The sequence below is a fragment of the Eschrichtius robustus genome, chromosome 16 (genome assembly GCF_028021215.1).
Source record: "Eschrichtius robustus isolate mEscRob2 chromosome 16, mEscRob2.pri, whole genome shotgun sequence".
NCBI classification, from domain to species: domain Eukaryota; kingdom Metazoa; phylum Chordata; class Mammalia; order Artiodactyla; family Eschrichtiidae; genus Eschrichtius; species Eschrichtius robustus.
Genome location: NC_090839.1, coordinates 14,596,745 through 14,615,985, shown reverse-complemented (window position 1 = coordinate 14,615,985; position 19,241 = coordinate 14,596,745). Strand labels below are relative to the sequence as shown.

Below are 19,241 nucleotides of genomic sequence, written 5' to 3'. Positions count from 1 at the left end.
GTTAATTACACTGATTGATTTTGGTGGATTACATTGATTGATTTTGAATATTGAATCAGCCTTGTATCCTTGCAATAAATCCCATGGTATAAAATTCTTTTCATATATTCATATAAGTCTTTTCATATAATTAATAAATAATTCTATTTGCTAATATTTTGTTAAGGATTTATGTGCCTAATTCATGAGGAATATTGGTCTGTATTTTTCCTTTTTTGTACTGTATTAAATTTTTTTTTTTTTTTTTTGGTTTTGGTTATCAGTGAATGCTAGTTCATAAACTGAACAGGGAAGTGTTTTCTCTTCTTGATTTTCTGGAACAAAATGTGTAGAACTTGTGTTATTTCTGCTTTAAACATTCGGTAGAATTCTCTAGTGAAACCATCTGGGCCTGGAGATTTCGTTTTTGGGAGTTTTAAAATTACAAATTAAATTTCCTTAATTCTATTTCATATTGGGTGAGTTGTGATAGTTTTTATTTTTGGAGGAATCGGTCTATTTAACCTAAGTTGTCAAATTTATACAAATAAAGTTGTTCACAGATCCCCCTATTATCATTTTGATGTCTTCAGGGTCTGGCATGATATCCCGTTTCATTACTGATATTGGTAATTTATGCCTTATCTCTCTTTTTGTCCGTCTTTTTAGAGGCTTTTCAATATACCACATCGCCTAAAACCCAGACATGTATTTTAGTAACCGTCTTTGAATTCTTCAGAGCACTTAGCCTGGTGAAATGCCCTTCAGTGACCCCAGGAAATCAATGCTGAATTAAAACTGACTCCTGCCTTCTACTCCTGGAATATCTTGGTGTGTCTTTGGAGTTTGAGGCCAAGCTGCATTCCTGTAGCTTGAGGATGGCTCATGGGCTCTCCAGCCTGTTTTTTGTTTGTTTGTTTGTGTTATTGTTGTTGTTGTTCTTAGTGGCTCTGGTTTGAGTTTGTCAGAAGCTAGGTTTGAGATTCCAGGGGCCAGTGGGTGCCATTAGAGACAGACATTGGTTACCAGGGTGGAGGTTCCATCTAAAGCAAATTTGTGCTTGGGGCCCAGATACTGACTGCACATGAATACACCAGCTCTTGCTAACATTATAATGCAATTACTTCAACCTGTTTCTTGAAAATTAAATAGCTTATAAACAGAAATATGTATGTATATATATGCATATATATAATATAAAGAAAAATAAGAAATACTTGTATACTCATGACCCATTTAAGAAACATAAAGCTTCCTCCCTAAATGTAAGCCCCTCCTTCCTCCATAGATGTAACTGCTATCCTAGATTTTGTGTTAACCATCCACTGGCTTTCCTTTGTAGTTTTACTACTTATATATGTATCCCTCAACAGTGTACTGTTGAATTCTTTGTTTTTGAACTTTATATAAATGCAATAACATGGTATTTATAGTTTCTTTTTATTAAACATTATTGTTTTAAGATAATAATCTTGATATGTATAACTGAGGTTCATTTTCATTGGTGTATGTTATTCCCATTGTATAAACATACCAATATTTATTTATCTAGTTTACTGTTAATGGACATTTGCTACTTTCTCTTTTTTTCAATTGTCATTACAAAAACCTGACAGGTTGCAATGAACCTTCTTGTACATGTCTGTTGGTGCGGATGTGCAAGAGTTTCTTTAGGGCAGGGTTTTCCTGTGATGGAGCTGCTGGCATCCTGGATGAGACCCTTTTCCTGTCCTTTCTCTGACATGGTGCAGGGTATTGGGTATCTTTGGTCCTCCCACACACTAAATGCCTGAAGCACCCTCAATCACAGTGACAACTAATCATCCCAGTATTTCCAAACACCCTTTAGAACGCCCAGTTGTTTTAGGGTATGTATCTAGAAGCACAATTGTTGAGGCACAGGTTATGTCACTGTTCAGTTTTCACTTATATACTGTATTGTTGAGATTCAGAGAGAGGTGGGTTCCCTATGTAAATCCAACATACACATAATTCATGTTATATAACACACTCATGTACTATATACCTATCCATATACTTCAGAAGGTCTTCACATATATATTTAACACTGCTGTGCCAATGACCTTAATTTATTCCTGACAAAAGCTCCACTTTCACATTCTATTAAGAACTGAATATTTTATTATCTTTTTTTGTAACAAGTTTGGTATCACATCTGAAATACGACTTCTATTTCCACAAGAACATTTTCCCACAGGAACATTTTTTATCCATATTCCTTAAAATAATACATTTGCCCTCCATATCTCTGAATACTTCTTGAGAGCTTTCACACAATCAAAGCATTCATAGAGAGCTCCTATTTCGCTCCTATATTACTTCTCTAATTCCAATTAGCTCTAACCTATTGATAAAGACTTTCCTACATGTGTTGACATCTAAGTGCCTCTGCCCTGTGAATTTGCTGATGTTCAATGGCTATGAACTGCAGAGGATGGCTTCTGCACGTGGAGAGTGTTGGTGGGAGTTTTCTTCTTATGTTTTTTTCTTTGATGTTTGGTGAGGGCTGACCTCTGGCTGAAGGTTTTTCTACATTCTTTACACTCATAGGGTTTTTCCCCTGTGTGAATTCTCTGATGTTTTGTGAGGGCTGACTTTTCATAGAAGGTTTTCCCACATTCGGGACATCTGTAGGGTTTCTCTCCTGTATGAGTTCTCTGATGTACAATGAGGTTGGATTTCACGCAGAAAGATTTCCAGCATTCATTACATTTATAGGGTTTCTCTCCTGTGTGGGTCCTTTGATGTTGAGTAAGGTTTGACTTCACACAGAAGGTTTTCCCACATTCATTACATTTATAGGGTTTCTCTCCCGTGTGAGTTCTCTGATGTACGGTGAGGGCCGACTTCTGGCAGAACGATTTTCCACATTCACGACATTTGTAGGGTTTTTCTCCTGTGTGAGTTCTCTGATGCTCAGTGAGGTTGGACTTTACAAAAAAGGACTTCCCACATTCACTACATTCATAGGGCTTTTTTCCTGTGTGCACACTCTGATGTTGAGAAAGGTCTGTTTTCTTAGGGAAGCTGTCCCCACATTTATTACAGTCATAGGTTTTCTTCCCTTTGTGAGCCCTCTGATTTTGAGTGAGGTGTGACTTCTTACTTAAGACCCTCCCACTTTCACTACACTCATTATTTGGTTCCCCTGAACACGTTCTCTGATGTTGACTGAGTTTCAATGTCTTGTGGGAGGATTTCTCACACTTACTACCTTCAAAGCTTTTCTCACTCGTGTTAATTCTCTGCTTTAGAGCGAGGTAGGACTCCTTTTTCACAGCTCTCTCACTATCATTACACTTACTGGGTTTTTCCGTTGTGTGAGTTCTCGGATGTTGAGTCAGATGTGGCTTTTTGTGGAAGTATTTCCCACACTGGTTACAGTCATAGATTTTCTCTCCTGTATGAGTTCGCTCATTTTGAGTGTGGGATAACTTCTGCAAGGCCTCCTCACTTCTGTTATACTCATCAGGTTTTCCTCCTGCGTGCATTCTCTGATGTTGAGTGAGGTTCGACTTCTCGCTAAAAGATTTCCCCAATTTGTTACATTCACAGTGAGCTCTCTGATGTGCACGTTTTGACTTCAAGCATGAAGATTTCCTATTTTTACTGGATTCGTGTGGTTTCCTTTCCTTAACGGTTCTTGGACAAGCACCAAGCTTTAACTTTTGGAGGAAGGCTTGTCCATATTTGTTACCTTCAGAGGGTTTCTCTCCTGTATGAGCTCTCTTACATGCAACAAAGGCTGTTTTTCTGTGAAAAGCTTTCTCACAATGATTATATTCAAGACATTGCTCCAAAGCTGAATTCTTCTGACGTTGAATAAAGTCCTCAATTTGTCTGTGCGATTTCCTCTTTTGATCATTTTCACTGGGCTTGTTCCCTGTATGGGTTTTCTCATGCACAGTAGTAAGGAATCCACATCCATTGAAATCATTAGATTTTTTTCTCACACCGCTTCTATTACTAATAACTAATTCAAAAACACTTTTCAAGTTTGTTACAAATGGGTCACACTGATGGGATATTTTTTTTGAGGGCACTGGATTTGTGGTCATATTAAGTGTTTCTCTGAAGGTCTTAGTTCTCTCCTCAGTCAATGTTTTGTTGTTGATGAATAAACCTTGCCTCAAATACTTGTCTTCATTTTCTTGGCTTATCTCTTTCATGTTATTGGTTCTTTGGACTTCTAGAAATATAAAAAATTAACATACATTATAAATCTTAACACATTTCTTAAGGAATAGGCTCGTATACAAATGCTCTGGGCTTCCCTGGTGGCGCAGTAGTTGAGAGTCTGCCTGCCAATGCAGGGGACATGGGTTCGAGCCCTGGTCTGGGAAGATCCCACATGCCGTGGAGCAACTGGGCCCGTGAGCCACAATTACTGAGCCTGCGCGTCTGGAGCCTGTGCTCCGCAACAAGAGAGGCCGCGATAGTGAGAGGCCCGCGCACCACGATGAAGCGTGGCCCCAGCTCGCCGCAACTAGAGAAAGCCCTCGCACAGAAACGAAGATCCAACACAGCTAAAAATAAATAAATAAATAAATAAATTTATTTAAAAAAAACAAATGCTCTAAGTTGAGTTAATTCTTAGGTTTCAGACACAGTCTCCTGGGATGAAGGAACTCCTAAGCACATATCTACCCTACTCTTTTAGTTGGTACATGAAAACAAGAACAAAAACACATATTGCAGTAGAAAAAGGGAGAGAAAGCTGAAAATTAACATGAGTAGCTTTGGCTTGTTACAAAAATTACCTCAAAATGGGTAGAGAGTTTGAAATAAAACACAAGGAGTGGTGAAGTGAGTCCAAAGGATGTCAGGAAAACAACTGATCCAAGGATGGAGGGTATTAAAAGAATGGGGCAAAGATAAGGGACACTGAGTAGGGAGACGAGGAAGACTAAAGGGTGATCAAGGGAAGGGTCAGAGCAAAGATGGAGGATAAGCCATGCTGGCATATCATTTGATTCTATCAGAGCTAATCAATAGTTATTTGTCTTGATTGACAACAAGTCTACTTTCCCCTCTTTCAATCTGCTGATGTACTGTACCAACTGACTGTACCCTGTCACAATACTAATTTTTAATTTCACTTTTAAAATACTGAAGTATAGTTGATTTACAATATTGTGTTAATTTTAGGTGTACAGCAAAGTGATTCGGTTATGCATGTACATATGTATATACCTATATATATTTTTTCGACTCTTTTCCATTATAGTTTATTACAAGATATTGAATAGAGTTCCCTGTGCTATACAGTAAAACCTTGTTGTTTAATTCTACTTTTACATCGTTTTTTCTTCCTCTCTGATTTCTCTTTTTTTGTGAGAACTCAAGCACCTGGCTATTCGACTTGGTCTTAGGACCTTTATTAATCTTTGTCTTAAAAATTTTTGGCTATGAGTGATTATTATTATCTTCTATTATTTTCATTTTATGCAATAACATTGGTTGTATGCTTAAAAACTTAAGACTTTTCTGTAGCAGATAAAACAAATAGAAGCCAATATGCTAGCAAGAAAGATCTGATATTGGATTTTCATACTTAGACTTTATACTAGATTTTTATACCTAAATTCACAACACATGTTCAACTGATCATCCCACAAGTCTACAGTATTGTCAGCTCCTATCAGACCAGGGTATTTAATTCCATCAATTGTGTGTTTCCAACAACAAATACACTCTCATGGTCTTCCCTTAGCACATATTATGTCCTTAGCTCTACTCAGAACCTAGATATCCTTCAGAGTAATGCTACTATCCCACTGTTAAAAAAAAATCTCAACACTTTAAGTTCCATTTGTGGTAAAATCGGCAAGTAAATACTGTCTGTATAATATGTTCTATCACTATTTCCACAGCTATGATACTTTCTATTTCTGCGAACAAGCCTGACTTTCATTGCTTTTGGCAGTTTTTCCACTTTTTTTAAAGTTTGGGATTTCAGCTGCCTCCAACCTATAAAAAAAATGGAATTGACATTAAAATTTTTTTCCTTGTGGCCTTTGGATAATTTGCAGAGGGAAAAAAAGGGCGATGCTGACTACATTTGCATCTGCATATTGGGAATTCACTCTTTCCTTCTAAAAAACACTTTTTTTCACGTGGCTCCTGGGAAACCCCTGACTCCTGATTCTCCTTCTACCATAGTGGGTGCTCCTTCTTGGTCTCTCTTGCTAGAGCCCTATGTCTCCGTGACCTCCAAATGTAATGCTCAAGGGTGCAGTCCTTGACCTCTTCTCTTACCTACTATCTCACTCAGAGTAGAATTCAGTCTTACCAGGCCTATAAAGCTTTGCCTCTAGCTAACTCTCTGACATCATCTGCTGCTTTCTCCTCACTGAACCCCCTCCGGTCCCACCAACTTCCTTGCTGTTCTCTGACTACACCAGGCACGCTCCTGTCTCAGAGGCTTGACATCTGCTGTTCCTTGATCTGGAATCTCTCAGATAACCCGTCGCTCACTCCATCCCTTCATTCAAGACTCCATTCTACTCTCCTGTTCAAATGTCCACCTCCTCAAAGAGGCCTTCCCTGACTTCCTTCTGAAAAAGGACTCCCTTTCGTTCTCCATCCCCTTCATCTGACTTTAATTTCTCAGAGTGCCAATTACTACCAGACATGTTACATATGGATCTGCTATTCGGATCTACTGATAGGAGAAGAGACTTCGCTTTTGTATCTCCTGTGACTTAGAACGTGACTGGTGCATAGCTGGTGCTTTGTAAATATTTATTGAATAAAATGATCCATCAACAAATGCATATTTACAGAACATTTGGCACAGGAGGGAACGTAAAGGATGGTCATTATTGAACAGAGAGAAAAACAGAGAAATAAAGGTCTAGGATGAGGAAGTCAGCAACTGGATTCTACAAAAACCAAGCGAATCTCTCTCTATAAAAGTCAAACAGAAAACAAAGAGCATTTATATATGAGAGTGATATATGGAGGCTTGATATCTAAGGTATGGTAGTCATCTGCCTTTAGCACTTCTAAAAGTCTGGAGCCTCTAAAAGAGATTCCTAAAACCCATTTCAAAGATACTACCCCCTGAACTGGCCACTTTGGATCCAGTTTCCCCTGGCTGCCTTCCAGGTGACCTCATTAACTCACCTGGGTGGCTCTCACTTGGGAGTTGTCCCTTTAATATCCACGGTTCTTCTTCTTGTTCCAACTTGAGTATCAGCTCAGGTTTGGAAACACAGTGACCTGTTGTGGGAAATGACGTGGGACTTGGCAAAGTTGCTTAGGAGTCAAGCCCTTTGAAGAATCAGAAGGGAGAAGCTTTAGGAGCTGTAGAATGATGGGGACACTTTCACTAGGGAGGTGAGAATACAATATACTTTCAAGTTCCCTAAAAGGTTTTTGAATCCAAAATCTCAAACCCAAAATGCATGATGCACTACAGTGACTTGGTTCCTAAGACAGGAAATGCATGCTGTCGGGAGCTGCACGGGAAGCTGGGCTTACCCAGGGACACCAGGTGCCCGTAGTTCTCCAGCATCACATCCCTGTACAGGAGCCTCTGAGCACGGTCCAGCAACTGCCACTCCTTCTGGGTGAAGTCCACCAATACATCCTCGAACAACACCAATCCCTGTAATAGCCCAAGGCTGCTCAGTCTGCAATGCACAAGACCAGATGGCACGGGAAATATGTAGGGGGTACTGATCCTACCGTATTCACTGTAAAGAGTTGACCAGAAAATGTTATAAAGGTTGTCTACCACATACCTTCCATCATGTTATACAGGCAGACCCCAGAGATATTGCAGGTTTGGTTCCAGACTACTGCAATCGAGTCACACGAATTTTGAGGGGTTTCTCAGTGCATATAAACATTATATTTATGCTATTTACTAAGCGTGCAATAGTATTATATCTAAAAAAGCAACGTACATGCCTTAATTTAAAAACACTTTATTGCTAAAAAAAAATGCTAACAATCGAGCCTTCAGCAAGTTGTAATCTTTTTGCTGGTGGAGGGTCTAGCCTTGATGTTGGTGGCTGATCAGGGTGGTGGCTGCTGAGGGCTGAGGTGACCATGGCAATTTCTTAAAATAAGACAACAATAAATGTTGCCACATTGATTGATTCTTCCTTTCACGAACGATTTCTCTTTAGCATGCAATGCTGTTTGACAGCATTTTACCCACAGTAGGACTTGTTTCAAAATCGGAGTCAATCCTCTTAAACCCTGCCACTGCTTTATCAACTAAGTATGTGCAATATTCTAAATCCTTTGTTGCCATTTCAACAATCTTTGCAGCATCCTTCCCAGGAGTAGCTTCCATCTCAAGGAACCACTTTCTTTGCTCATCCAAAAGATGCAACTCCTCATCTGCTAAAGTTTTATCATGAGATGGCAGCAATTCAAACACATCTTCAGGCACCACTTCTAATTTTAATCCTATTGCTATTTCCACTACCCCTGAAGTTACTTCCTCCACTGAAGTCTTGAACCCCTCAAAGTCATCCTTGGGGGTTGGAATCAACTTCTTCCAAACTCTTGTTAATGTTGATATGTTGACTTCGTCCCATGAATCACAAATGTTCTTCATGGCATCTAGAATGCTTTCCAAAAGCTAAACTACTAAATGTTTCAGTAGTTGTGGCTCACGGGCTCTAGAGCACAGGCTCAGTAGTTATGGCGCACGGGATTAGTTGCTCTGTGGCATGTGGAATCTCCCCGGACCAAGGCTTGAACCCGTGTCCCCTGCATTGGCAGGCGGATTCTTAACCACTGCACCACCAGGGAAGCCCAGCTATTGCCTTACGAAGTGTACTTCTTAAAGAAATTACTCCTTGCTCCATGAGCTGCACAATGCATGTTGTGTTAGCAGGCATGAAAACAACATTAATCTTGTCGTCCATCTCCATCATAGCTCCTGGATGACCAGGTGCATTGTCAATGAGCAGTAATAATTTTGAAAGGAATCATTTTTTTTTTTTTTTTGTGCAGTGGGTCTCAACAATGGGATTAAAATATTCAGGAAACCATGTTATAAACAGATGTGCTGGCATCCAGGCTTTGTTGTTCCATTTATAGAGCCCAGGCAGAGTAGATTTAGCATATTTCTTAAGGGTCCTAGGATTTTCAGAATGGTAAATGAGCACTGGCTTCAACTTCAAGTCACCCGCTGCATTAGCCACTAACAACAGAGTCAGCCTGTCCTTTGAAGCCAGGCATTGACTTTTCCTCTCTAGCTATGAAAGTCCTAGATAGCAGCTTCCTGACCTCTCTCAGCCTTCATAATATTGAAGAGAGTTGGGGTCTTTCTCTAGATTAGTCTTTGGCTTAAGGAAATGTTGTGGCTGCTTTGATCTTCTATCCAGACCACTAAAACTTTCTCCATATCAGCAATAAGGCTGTTTCGCTTTCTTATCATTTGCGTGTTCACTGAAGTAGCACTTTAATTTCCTTCAAGAACTTTTCCTTTGCATTCACAACTTGGCTAATTGTTTGGCACAAAAGGCCTGGCTTTCAGCCTGTCTCAACTTTCAACATGCCTCCCTCGCTAAGCTTAATCATTTCTAGCTTTTGATTTTAAATGAGAAACATTCAACTGTTCCTTTCACTTGAACACTTAGAAGCCACTGTAGGGCTATTAAGTGGCCTAATTTCAATAGTGTTGTATCTCAGGGGATAGGGGGGGTCTAAGGAGAGGGAGAGAGATGGGGGAAGAGCTGGTCAGTGGAGCAGTCAGAACACACAAAACATTTATGGATTAAGTTTGCCGTCTTATATGGGCAAAGTTCGTGGTGCCCCAAAAACAATTATAATAGTAACATCAGAGGTCACTGATCACAGATCACCCTAACAAATACAATAATAATGAAAAAATTTGAAATATTGCAAGAATTGCCAAAATGTGACACAGAGACATGAAGTGAGCAAAGGCTGTTGACCAATAGCCTTGCCTGAGGCAGGGTTTCCACAAACCTTCAATTTGTAAAAAAAAAAAATGCAGTATCTGCAAAGCTCAATAAAGCAAAGTACAATAAAATGAAGTCTGCCTGTATTTTGTTGGAGGAAGAGAAATCATACCAGAAATACTCTGCCTCTATCTTTAGTTGGTGATTCATAAAACAATTTGAGTTCCTCTACAGGCCTACAATTGTCCTAGCCATAGAGGATGCTAAGGTAAGACACTTGTCCTGTTTTTTGTTTTTTTAATTTATTTTATTGAATTATAGTTGATTTACAATGTTGTGTTAATTTCTACTGTATAGCACAGTGATTCAGTTATACATATATATACATACTTTTTCATTCTTTTCTATTATGGTTTATCACAGGATATTGAATATACTTCCCTGTTCTATACAGTAGGACCTTGTTGTTTATCCATCCTATGTATAATAGTTTGCATCTGCTAATCCCGAACTCCCAATCTGTCCCTCCCCCACTCCCCCTCCCCCTTGGAAACCACAAGTCTGTTCTCTATGTCTGTGAGTCTGTTTCTGTTTTGCAGATAAGTTCATTTGTGTCATATTTTAGATTCCACATATAAGTGATATCACATGGTATTTGTCTTTCTCTTTCTGACTTACTTCATTTAGTATGATAATCTCTAGGTCCATCCATGTTGCTGCAAATGGCATGATTTCATTCTTTTTTACGGCTGAGTAGGATTCCATTGTGTATGTGTGACACTGGTCCTATCTTTAAGGAGTTTACAGAATGATGGGACTTTCTACATAAACATACACATGCAGTAATAAATTACAGGAACCATGAAAAAATGTGTGTACAAGGTAGAGTGAGGTCACAAAGGGAGACGGGGTTAAATCTCAGTTTTTTCAGGGTATGCTTCATGGAGGAGATAAAGATTTGATTGCACAACCTAATCTCCTCTGCCTCCAAAACTACAGCAGGGAGAGTCATAAAAACACCAATATACTTCTCAGAGCAGAGGAAGTTTCTGGAAGATATAGAGTAGGAGGCAGATACTGGAGGCATTGTGCTCGTCCCTTAATGCAAACACAGAATGCGCAAAAGTCTCAAGTTCTGTTCAGAGCCCGGAGAGACCTCCCAGCTCAGCAGCAGCTGCCGCTGGAAGCCGAGATAGGCTCTGGGCTGAAGAACAGGGAATGTGAGTCACGGAAGGGCTGCCACACTCCTGACCCCCAGGAGGGGTGGGCTGAGGGTTAACACTCAGGAGAACGTTCCCTGTAAAAAGCAAGGAACTTCAACAAGGACTTGCTGTATAGCACAGGGAACTCTACTCGATACTCTTTAATAACCTATATGGGAAAAGAATCTGAAAAAGAATAGATATATGTACATGTATAACTAAATCACTTTGCTGTACACCTGAAACTAACACAACATTGTTAGTCAACTCTACTCCAGTACAAAATAAAATTAAAAAAAAAAAAAAGCAAGGAACTGCCTCAAGGTGTCTGCGTGAACTTTGCATCCAAAGAGAGGAGCAGGGTACTGTGCTTAGTCCCCCGATTTGGTCACAGCTTTTGTTTTAAGGCAACTCTGGGGAAACAGACTATCATGCTCTGCCATCAGGTAAGGCACTACCCACTTTGGCAGGCGGAAGGGGGTCCCCTCAAGCTTTGTCCCTCTCTGGAGAGCCTAAGTGAAGCCTGTTCTGTACACATAACCCAATAATCCGTATAAGAGGCCCTAAGTCTGTCCTTTCGTTCAAAGGAAAATCTTGCCAAGTAAACAGACCTCTGCCTTGCTGAGCATCACACATCAGCTGCCTACATTGATCTAATGAGGTCTTTACCTTTCTCTTCACACAGAAAACAGCAAAGGGTCCAGATGCTGGAGGGAAAACAACGATCTGAGAAAGAAGCATCAGGAAGAACACATTTGAAGACTGCTAAACAAATTTAACACCAGTAAAAAGCAACAGCCTGAAAGATAAGTACCAAGACCAACAGACTGAAGACTATGAAAACAAATGTAAGTAAAGATACTGAAGAGAATAATTTTTAAGTATTCCCATTGGTGTCTGCAAATCATATAAGAGAGTCTTATTTCCCTAAAAGGAGAAAAGTTGGCTATGAACACAGAAAAAAGATACAGATATTAAATATTCTTTTGCTGACTTAGGACAACAAAAAACCCAAAAACTCTTAAGATAAGACTTGAAAACAAAATGACCCCAATGACAAAAATGAGCAAATCTCTCAACGCATAGAATAAAAACACAGAAAAATGGAAACGATGAAAGTAAAGGAGCACAGAGGGCCGACTGGGGAGAGGCACTGACCGTCTCATGGGATTTCTGGGTGGCAGGAACAAAGAGGGTGGAGGGAAGGAAATAATCACAGAACGAACCGAAAATGTCCCAGAGCAAGTCAGTCTTCATCTCCACAGGATCCATCCAATTACCAAGCAGGCACTCTGAAAAAAGACAGGCAGCCAGACACACTGCCTGTGGAAATATCTAAAGCTCAAGGATAATGAAAAACTTGCAAGAAGAAAAAATAAAACCGGTGGCGGTGTGCTGAACTGGGCGATTGGGATTGACATGTATACACTGATGTGTATAAAATTGATGCCTAATAAGAACCTGCAGTATAAAAAAACAAACAAACAAAACAACTAATACTAAACTTTCATTGGGTTATTTGTATGGAAATATGTTAATATAAATGTTTCAGACATTACATGAAATTTCAAAAAATCTTATATTTGTATTTGTGTGGAAATATGTATGGAAATATGTTAATATAAATGTTTCAGACATTATATGAAATTTCTAAAAATCTTTTATGTTCTGGTATAATGTTATAAGTAATAATCCTAGTTATTACTTTAAAATGTATATCTCAGAAATAACTAATTTTCTTGTCAACTGCATTATTATGAACTTTCATCAAATCTTTAACAGTGGTCATTAAAAAAATTTTAAAAGAAAAATAAATAAATAAAAAATAAAACCGGTTACTACAAAGGAATGAGAATCAAGCCGCCACACGACTTCTCCTCAGTCTCCCCAAATACTAGGAGATAATGCAGATCATCTATAATCTTCTGAAGGAAAGGGATTTCAACCCCAAATTCTATAACCAGTCAATCATTCATGGAGTAGGGCAGAATAAAGGCCCTTTCAGATACCCAGACTCAGAAGGCGTATAACCACATAGTGATTCTGTAGACCACTCCAGAGGTCTCTATCAAAACTCAGCAGAATCTGGGAAAGAATGCGTGCCATATGGAAATCGTGGTGGACAGACAGAGCTATAGGAACTGGTTCTTGGCACAGCCAGAGAGGGTGGGTGACTTACAGACTGTGAAAGGGAAGCGTGCATGGAGTTAACGCAAGGAAACATCTTTTGAAAGTTATTTATGAAGGGTATGCAGGCAAAGATTTTACAGTTTTGGACAAAGCTTCATATTGTGGGTACCAAGCCTGAGGATTCCTGAAACTTTGGAAAAGGAGCTGTTACGGTGATTGACGGGGATGCTGAAGCAGGCCATGCCCAGTTCAACACCAGGCCATCTGGAGTCAGGTAATAAAATCAGCCACTGAAGACAGAATGGCTGGTCCTCTGGATGGGCTGGGGCTGCCAGAGCAGAAGGTCGGCAGAAGGCATCTCAAACTGTCTTTCTACCTAAGTAGGGTTCCCAGATTTAGTAAATAAAAATACAGGGCTCTCAGTTAAATTCGAATTTCACATAAGCAACAATTACATTCTTTGTATAAGTATGTCCCATGCAAGATTTACTTTATTTTATTCGTCCTGTGTCTTATCTGGCAACCCTAGGCCTAAGAGATCTCCCATTCCAAGATCTTGGGCTGGTTGGAACACAAGCAGATGATAACTTACTCCCAACAAAGGGTGGAAAGTTTGCAGTGGACTTGGACTCCAGGTCTCCATCTGGCCAAATTTCTAATGATGTATCCTTAGAATGATTGCAGTTACAAGCTCTTGAGAAGTTATTTACTTTTACTTCAGTGAAAAGGGGATAATAAAAGTGCCTACCTCCTACTGCTGTTGTCAGAATTATATGAGCTAATCCAGGTAAGGAATTTAAGAGTGACTGGAGAATAATAAGCAGCCCTAAATTGTAGGTAATATTATAACTATTATAATTCTGTCACTTTATCTTCAAACTTGGGACAGCAAAAATAACCAGGAAATGTATATTAGAATTGAAATAATTATTGTTCAAGTAGCTAGAAGATGTGATACTATTGTTAACAAAGAATTCTAAGAATACGTAATTATTACGTAAAGAGAAAATGAAAAAAAATATTTAGAGCATTTCCACAAAGCCCGAGGTAAGGGAGGAGTGTATCTTATTTGGATGAAACTACAGATGAAAATGATTCCTGCTGTTGGTAGAAAAATGTGTTCACATATGTGTTAAACACATCAAAGGTAATAATGGAATAAAAATAAAATGTAGACCTTCAAAAACAGTAGAAGAAGAAAGAAGGAAAGTAAAATAATAAAACAGGAAAACGTTGGGAAATGAAAAAATGAAGAAGGACAATTGACAAGAAAGCATGGTTATTAAAAATGCAAAGCAGGGACTTCCCTGGTGGCGCAGTGGTTGAGAATCTGCCTGCTAGTGCAGGGAACACGGGTTCGAGCCCTGGTCTGGGAAGATCCCACATGCCGCGGAGCAACTAGGCCCGTGAGCCACAACTACTGAGCCTGCGCGTCTGGAGCCTGTGCTCCACAACAAAAGAGGCCACGATAGTGAGAGGCCCGCGCACCGCGATGAAGAGTGGCCCCCGCTTGCTGCAACTAGAGAAAGCCCTAGCACAGAAACGAAAACCCAACATAGCAATCAATCAATAAATAAGTCTTTTTTTTTTTTAAAAAAAAGATCAGTAAATATTTTTTTAAAAATGCAAAGCAACTCTTAGATGTCACTGAAAAATACTGAGTAATAAGTAAACAACTCACCTGGGCTGTGTTCATTTTCTCCTGCTCCTGGAAAAGTTTAGAGAACTATGAAGGCAGAGCTGAAGGAAAGGGAAAGAGCAAAGAAACTGTGAGAAATATGATCAACCTTGAAGGTCCTTATAGCACTTGCCTAGAAATCCCCACATATTAGCTGACAGTCACATGGTGGGAGATTGTCTCTGACCCTTCAGAAGGGGCAGGCATGCCGAGGGGACTCTTGCAACCCTGGTATAACCAGGGGGAGCTAAAAGAAGCAGGCTTTTCATTGTGGAGAGTAAATATTTTTTCCTTTTTGGTTTCTTACAATTTATAGCCTTCTTTGATTTAATAGCAGACAAATATAAAATAAGGCAAAATCCAACTAAGAAAGACCTGGTTAAACCCAGATAGCATAGCAAGGATGCCATGCTGTGCTTTTGGCTGTTATTAAACCTGTTACATTTCTGAAGTTTTTGATGTCTGGGATTTACATTAAAATAATTCAGTAGAGGGCTTCCCTGGTGGCGTACTGGTTAAGAATCCACCTGCCAAGGCAGGGGACATGGGTTCGAGCCCTGGTCCGGGAAGATCCCACTTGCCACGGAGCAACTAAGCCCGTGCGCCACAACTACTGAGCCTGCGCTCTAGAGCCCGCGAGCCACAGCTACTGAAGCCCGTGCGCCTAGAGCCCGTGCTCTGCAACAAGAGAAGCCACCGCAATGAGAAGCCCACGCACTGCAACGAAGAGTAGCCCCCGCTCATTGCAACTAGAGAAAGCCAGCGCGCAGGAACGAAGACCCAACGCAGCTAAAAAAATTAAATTAATTAATTTAAAAATAATAATAATCCAGTAGAGGAAGGTGGAAGGGGGAAAGTGTATGCACGCGTGCGTACGTGCATGCATGTTGGTGGCAGGGAGGATATATATGTTGATAATTGCTGAAGCTGTGACAAGTATATATATATTATTTTCTTTACTGTTGTATGTTTTGAATACTTCCATTTTAAAAAGTGTATAAAATGATGCAACAACCAAAACCTGATAGAGATTCTACTGATATTTTTAACTCCATGAAGTTAAAGAATTAATAGGAACTTCTGACAACAGGGATGGGGTGCTTTAACAAGTCTATTTTTTTAAAAAGGGATTTATTCTCCTTTGGTTCCAGTGTCTCCAAAGGATGTTTTACTAAGACACTTGTTTTGACTTAACTGAGATGCGGTGGGCAGAACAGTGGCTGAGGAGGCAGGGGCCCTGGATGTGCCTTTTGGTTCCACCACTTACAAATAATACAAAGCTAGATTTTAAGAATGTGGGTATAATATTATTAGTGATACCAACAATACTTGCATAGTGCTTACTATGTAACAGACATTGTTCTAAGTCCTTTACATATATTACCTCATTTCTTCCTTAAATGGAGCAAGATGAGGAATTTGGGAATAACATCTACACACCAGTGTATATAAAACAGATAAACAAGGACTTACTGTATAGCACAGGGAACTATACTCAATATTTTATAATAGCCTATATGGGAAAATAATTTGAAAAAGAATATATATATATATGTATAACTGAATCACTCTGTTGTACACCTGAAACTAAAACAACACTGTAAATCAACTATACTTCAATAAAAAAATATATATAATAGAAAAGAACAAAAAACCCAAAACAAAAAATATTAAAGCAGAAATTAAAAATTTAACACACACCTACAAAATTCCAAGTCCATTTGTGTAAGCAGTTTTCCCCAAACCTTCAAGAAAAACAATAATCTACAGAATACATGCCAGAAACAAAAAAAAATAAACTTCCCCAATTCAATCTGTATGGCTCCTGTACTCTTGAGGCCAATGTCAGTTTAGGATAAGTGGAGAAAAACTTAGTCACTAGTTTCCCCGTATAAACTTAGATGCAAAAATCCTAACAAGGATTAACAAACTAAATAAAGCAATTCAATTAAAAACATTTTTTAAAGAGCAAGCTGTAGGTACTATTACTATCCCATTTTATAGATGAGGAAATTGAGAAGTTAAAGTAATGCGGTAGAGCTGGGCCTTGAACCCTGGCGGTGTGGCTCCAGAAACCCTGTATTTAACCCCACACTAATTACTTCCTCAGGCCCCCAATTGAGGCAGGATTACAGAACTCCTGAAAACTCTTCCTGTACCCGGATAAAGTCAGGGATGGGGGGTGGGCAGCATATCTCTAAATTCATGTGATGATGGGCGTGGCTTGAGGGCTGTGCAAAATCCTGGAAGAGGGGCTGGAGAATTAAGGGCATCCGGGAGGAGTTTCTGGGAGGAGTGGAGAGAGTGCCTCCCTATCCCTCCTCCCAGACGTGTCCTCATCAACCGTCCTCAGAATTTCCTCTTCCCGAGAAGCCTGCCTCCTGCCCACCACCCTCAGCCCAACTCCCCCTCCTTTGAAAAGTTGGCCCACACCTCACGGACCAATGGTTCTCCACAGCCTCTGGTGTGGTGGTGTTACTCAGGGCAGAAGGATCAGGAATTGCTTCCAAGCAAGCAAATAGAGAACCTGCTTGTTTCTGGGATCTCTGCCCTGCAGCTGTGATGAGCGTGTCCGGGTAGCGTGAGGATCTCCCAGGTGAGAGTCCTGTTCCTGGTACCACCCCCCCTCCTTCTTTCCTCACAAGAGCTGTGTGATCCAGGGAAAATTTGTACCTGGCTGGGGAGGGGGGAGGGTAAATTCAAACAACTGGAATCTTCAGCCCCAGTCCCAACTCTCTCTTGCAATGAATTCACCATCCTCTACAACAGAAGTTCTCACAGAGTGATCCCCAACCAGCAGCATCAGTGTCACCTGGGAACTTGATAGAAATGCAAATTCTTGGGCCCCTCCCCAAACCTCCTGAACCAGAAACTCTGGGGGTGAGGCCCAGCAGAGCTATTGGGTTTTAACAAGCCCTCCAGCTGTTTCTGATACGTGCTTTTTTGAGAACCACTGCCAGAAAATCTGGCTTGGGAGTCTGTAAACTGCTGCGGGCAGAGGACAGATGGACAATGAAAGGAGAGTCTAGAGGCCTCAATTATGCAGTAACCCAAGGGCTCTGAACAGAAACCAAGAAATCTCCAGAGCTTCTGGAGAAGACTCAGTCCCTGTACACTCCAGGTCCTTCCCTCTGGCTCTTAGGGACGTGCCACTCTGCTTAGTCCTGTGAAGGATGTGCTGCTAGACAAAACCCAGCATGGGATTTGGAAATAAAACTGTTTGAGGTTTGTAATCCCAGCTCCTTCAATTACTGGCCTGGAGACTTCCCCTCCAGAGTCTTGGTTTTCTTGTCAGTTAAAATGGGATGGGTAATACTGACTTTCCAGGGGGTCTTTGAGAACCAATAACGATCTTAATGAAAAGAACAGTGATAAAGGCAGTTAACATTTCCTGGGTGCTTAGTGAATGCCAGGACCGCTGCTGAGTGTTTACAGGTTATCTTAATTCAATCCTCAAAACGACTTTGAGACAGGTTTTTGGAATAACTTCCTTTGGCAGATGGGGAAACTGAGATTTAGAGGCTCATCATTTTGTCCATGGAGACTCAGTGGCCAGGCTAGAATTTGAACTTCTTAGTTCAAATTCAGGCTCTTAAATCAGCGTGCACATAATAAATGTTATCAGAATTTATTCTCACCCCCGCCGGTGTCCTGGATTTGACTCGATAATGAATGGCTGGCCAGGGCGCATGCAAATTCGAGGAGCTTCTGGAAACAGCTCGTTACCATTTGTATGCTTTTTCTCAGCGCACTTCATTGTGACCTAGTAACCCGCGCTTCTCCCTTAGCCTCTTCGTGGAACCTGTAGGTCCGTAGCCAAGCTGCTCTGTCACTTGGCTTTCTTTAGCGGCAAATGCAGACCAGACTCAGGAACAAGTGCTATACAGGGTCTCAGCCTGCGTGGGATTCGCCCAAGTTTTTGCTTCCACCAGGTGTGGGCACAAAACCTACCCCAAGCTCAGCAAAAACCCCCTCCAAACTAGGTTCTCACCTGTAGCGCACATCCTTCGTGCAGGACCCCTCACCGAGCAATGCGTAGACCGGGAGGCTCTGGAATTATCTGCCGCGCGAAGCTGGAGACCTGGGAGCGGGCGAACAATGAGGAGAACTGCACATGCGCAGAAGGAGCTGTGAGGGACCACTTCCCTGCGCTCTCCTCCCGGTAATCCATCAAATTCGGGACTCCGTTTCCCATAAGTCTCAGCGTCCCCTTCGTTAGAGAATGTCAGAAGAGTTCCTGCTTTACTTGGTGAGTTGGATAATTTGTCCACCTCCACTCAAAACTGGATTTCAAAAGTAATACACCAAAACTGTGGCTAAAACGGCAGATACACATAAAAC

General features: G+C 40.6%; 2 protein-coding genes across 2 annotated transcripts; both read right to left on the bottom strand.

Annotated features, from left to right (window-relative positions):
* Positions 1-2,411: 2,411 nt before the first annotated feature.
* LOC137750322 (zinc finger protein 25-like) lies at positions 2,412-3,491 on the bottom strand. Its single transcript, XM_068524716.1, has 2 exons — positions 3,305-3,491; positions 2,412-3,148 (listed from the first exon to the last, which is right to left on the bottom strand). The coding sequence occupies exons 1-2, from the start codon at positions 3,489-3,491 to the stop codon at positions 2,412-2,414; spliced, it is 924 nt and encodes a 307-aa protein (XP_068380817.1).
* A 142-nt stretch (positions 3,492-3,633) lies between these two features.
* On the bottom strand, positions 3,634-19,071 carry LOC137750321 (RB-associated KRAB zinc finger protein-like). The gene is made up of 5 exons (XM_068524715.1): positions 18,926-19,071; positions 7,486-7,637; positions 7,129-7,224; positions 3,923-4,189; positions 3,634-3,665 (listed from the first exon to the last, which is right to left on the bottom strand). The coding sequence occupies exons 1-5, from the start codon at positions 19,069-19,071 to the stop codon at positions 3,634-3,636; spliced, it is 693 nt and encodes a 230-aa protein (XP_068380816.1).
* Between the last annotated feature and the right edge of the window lie 170 nt (positions 19,072-19,241).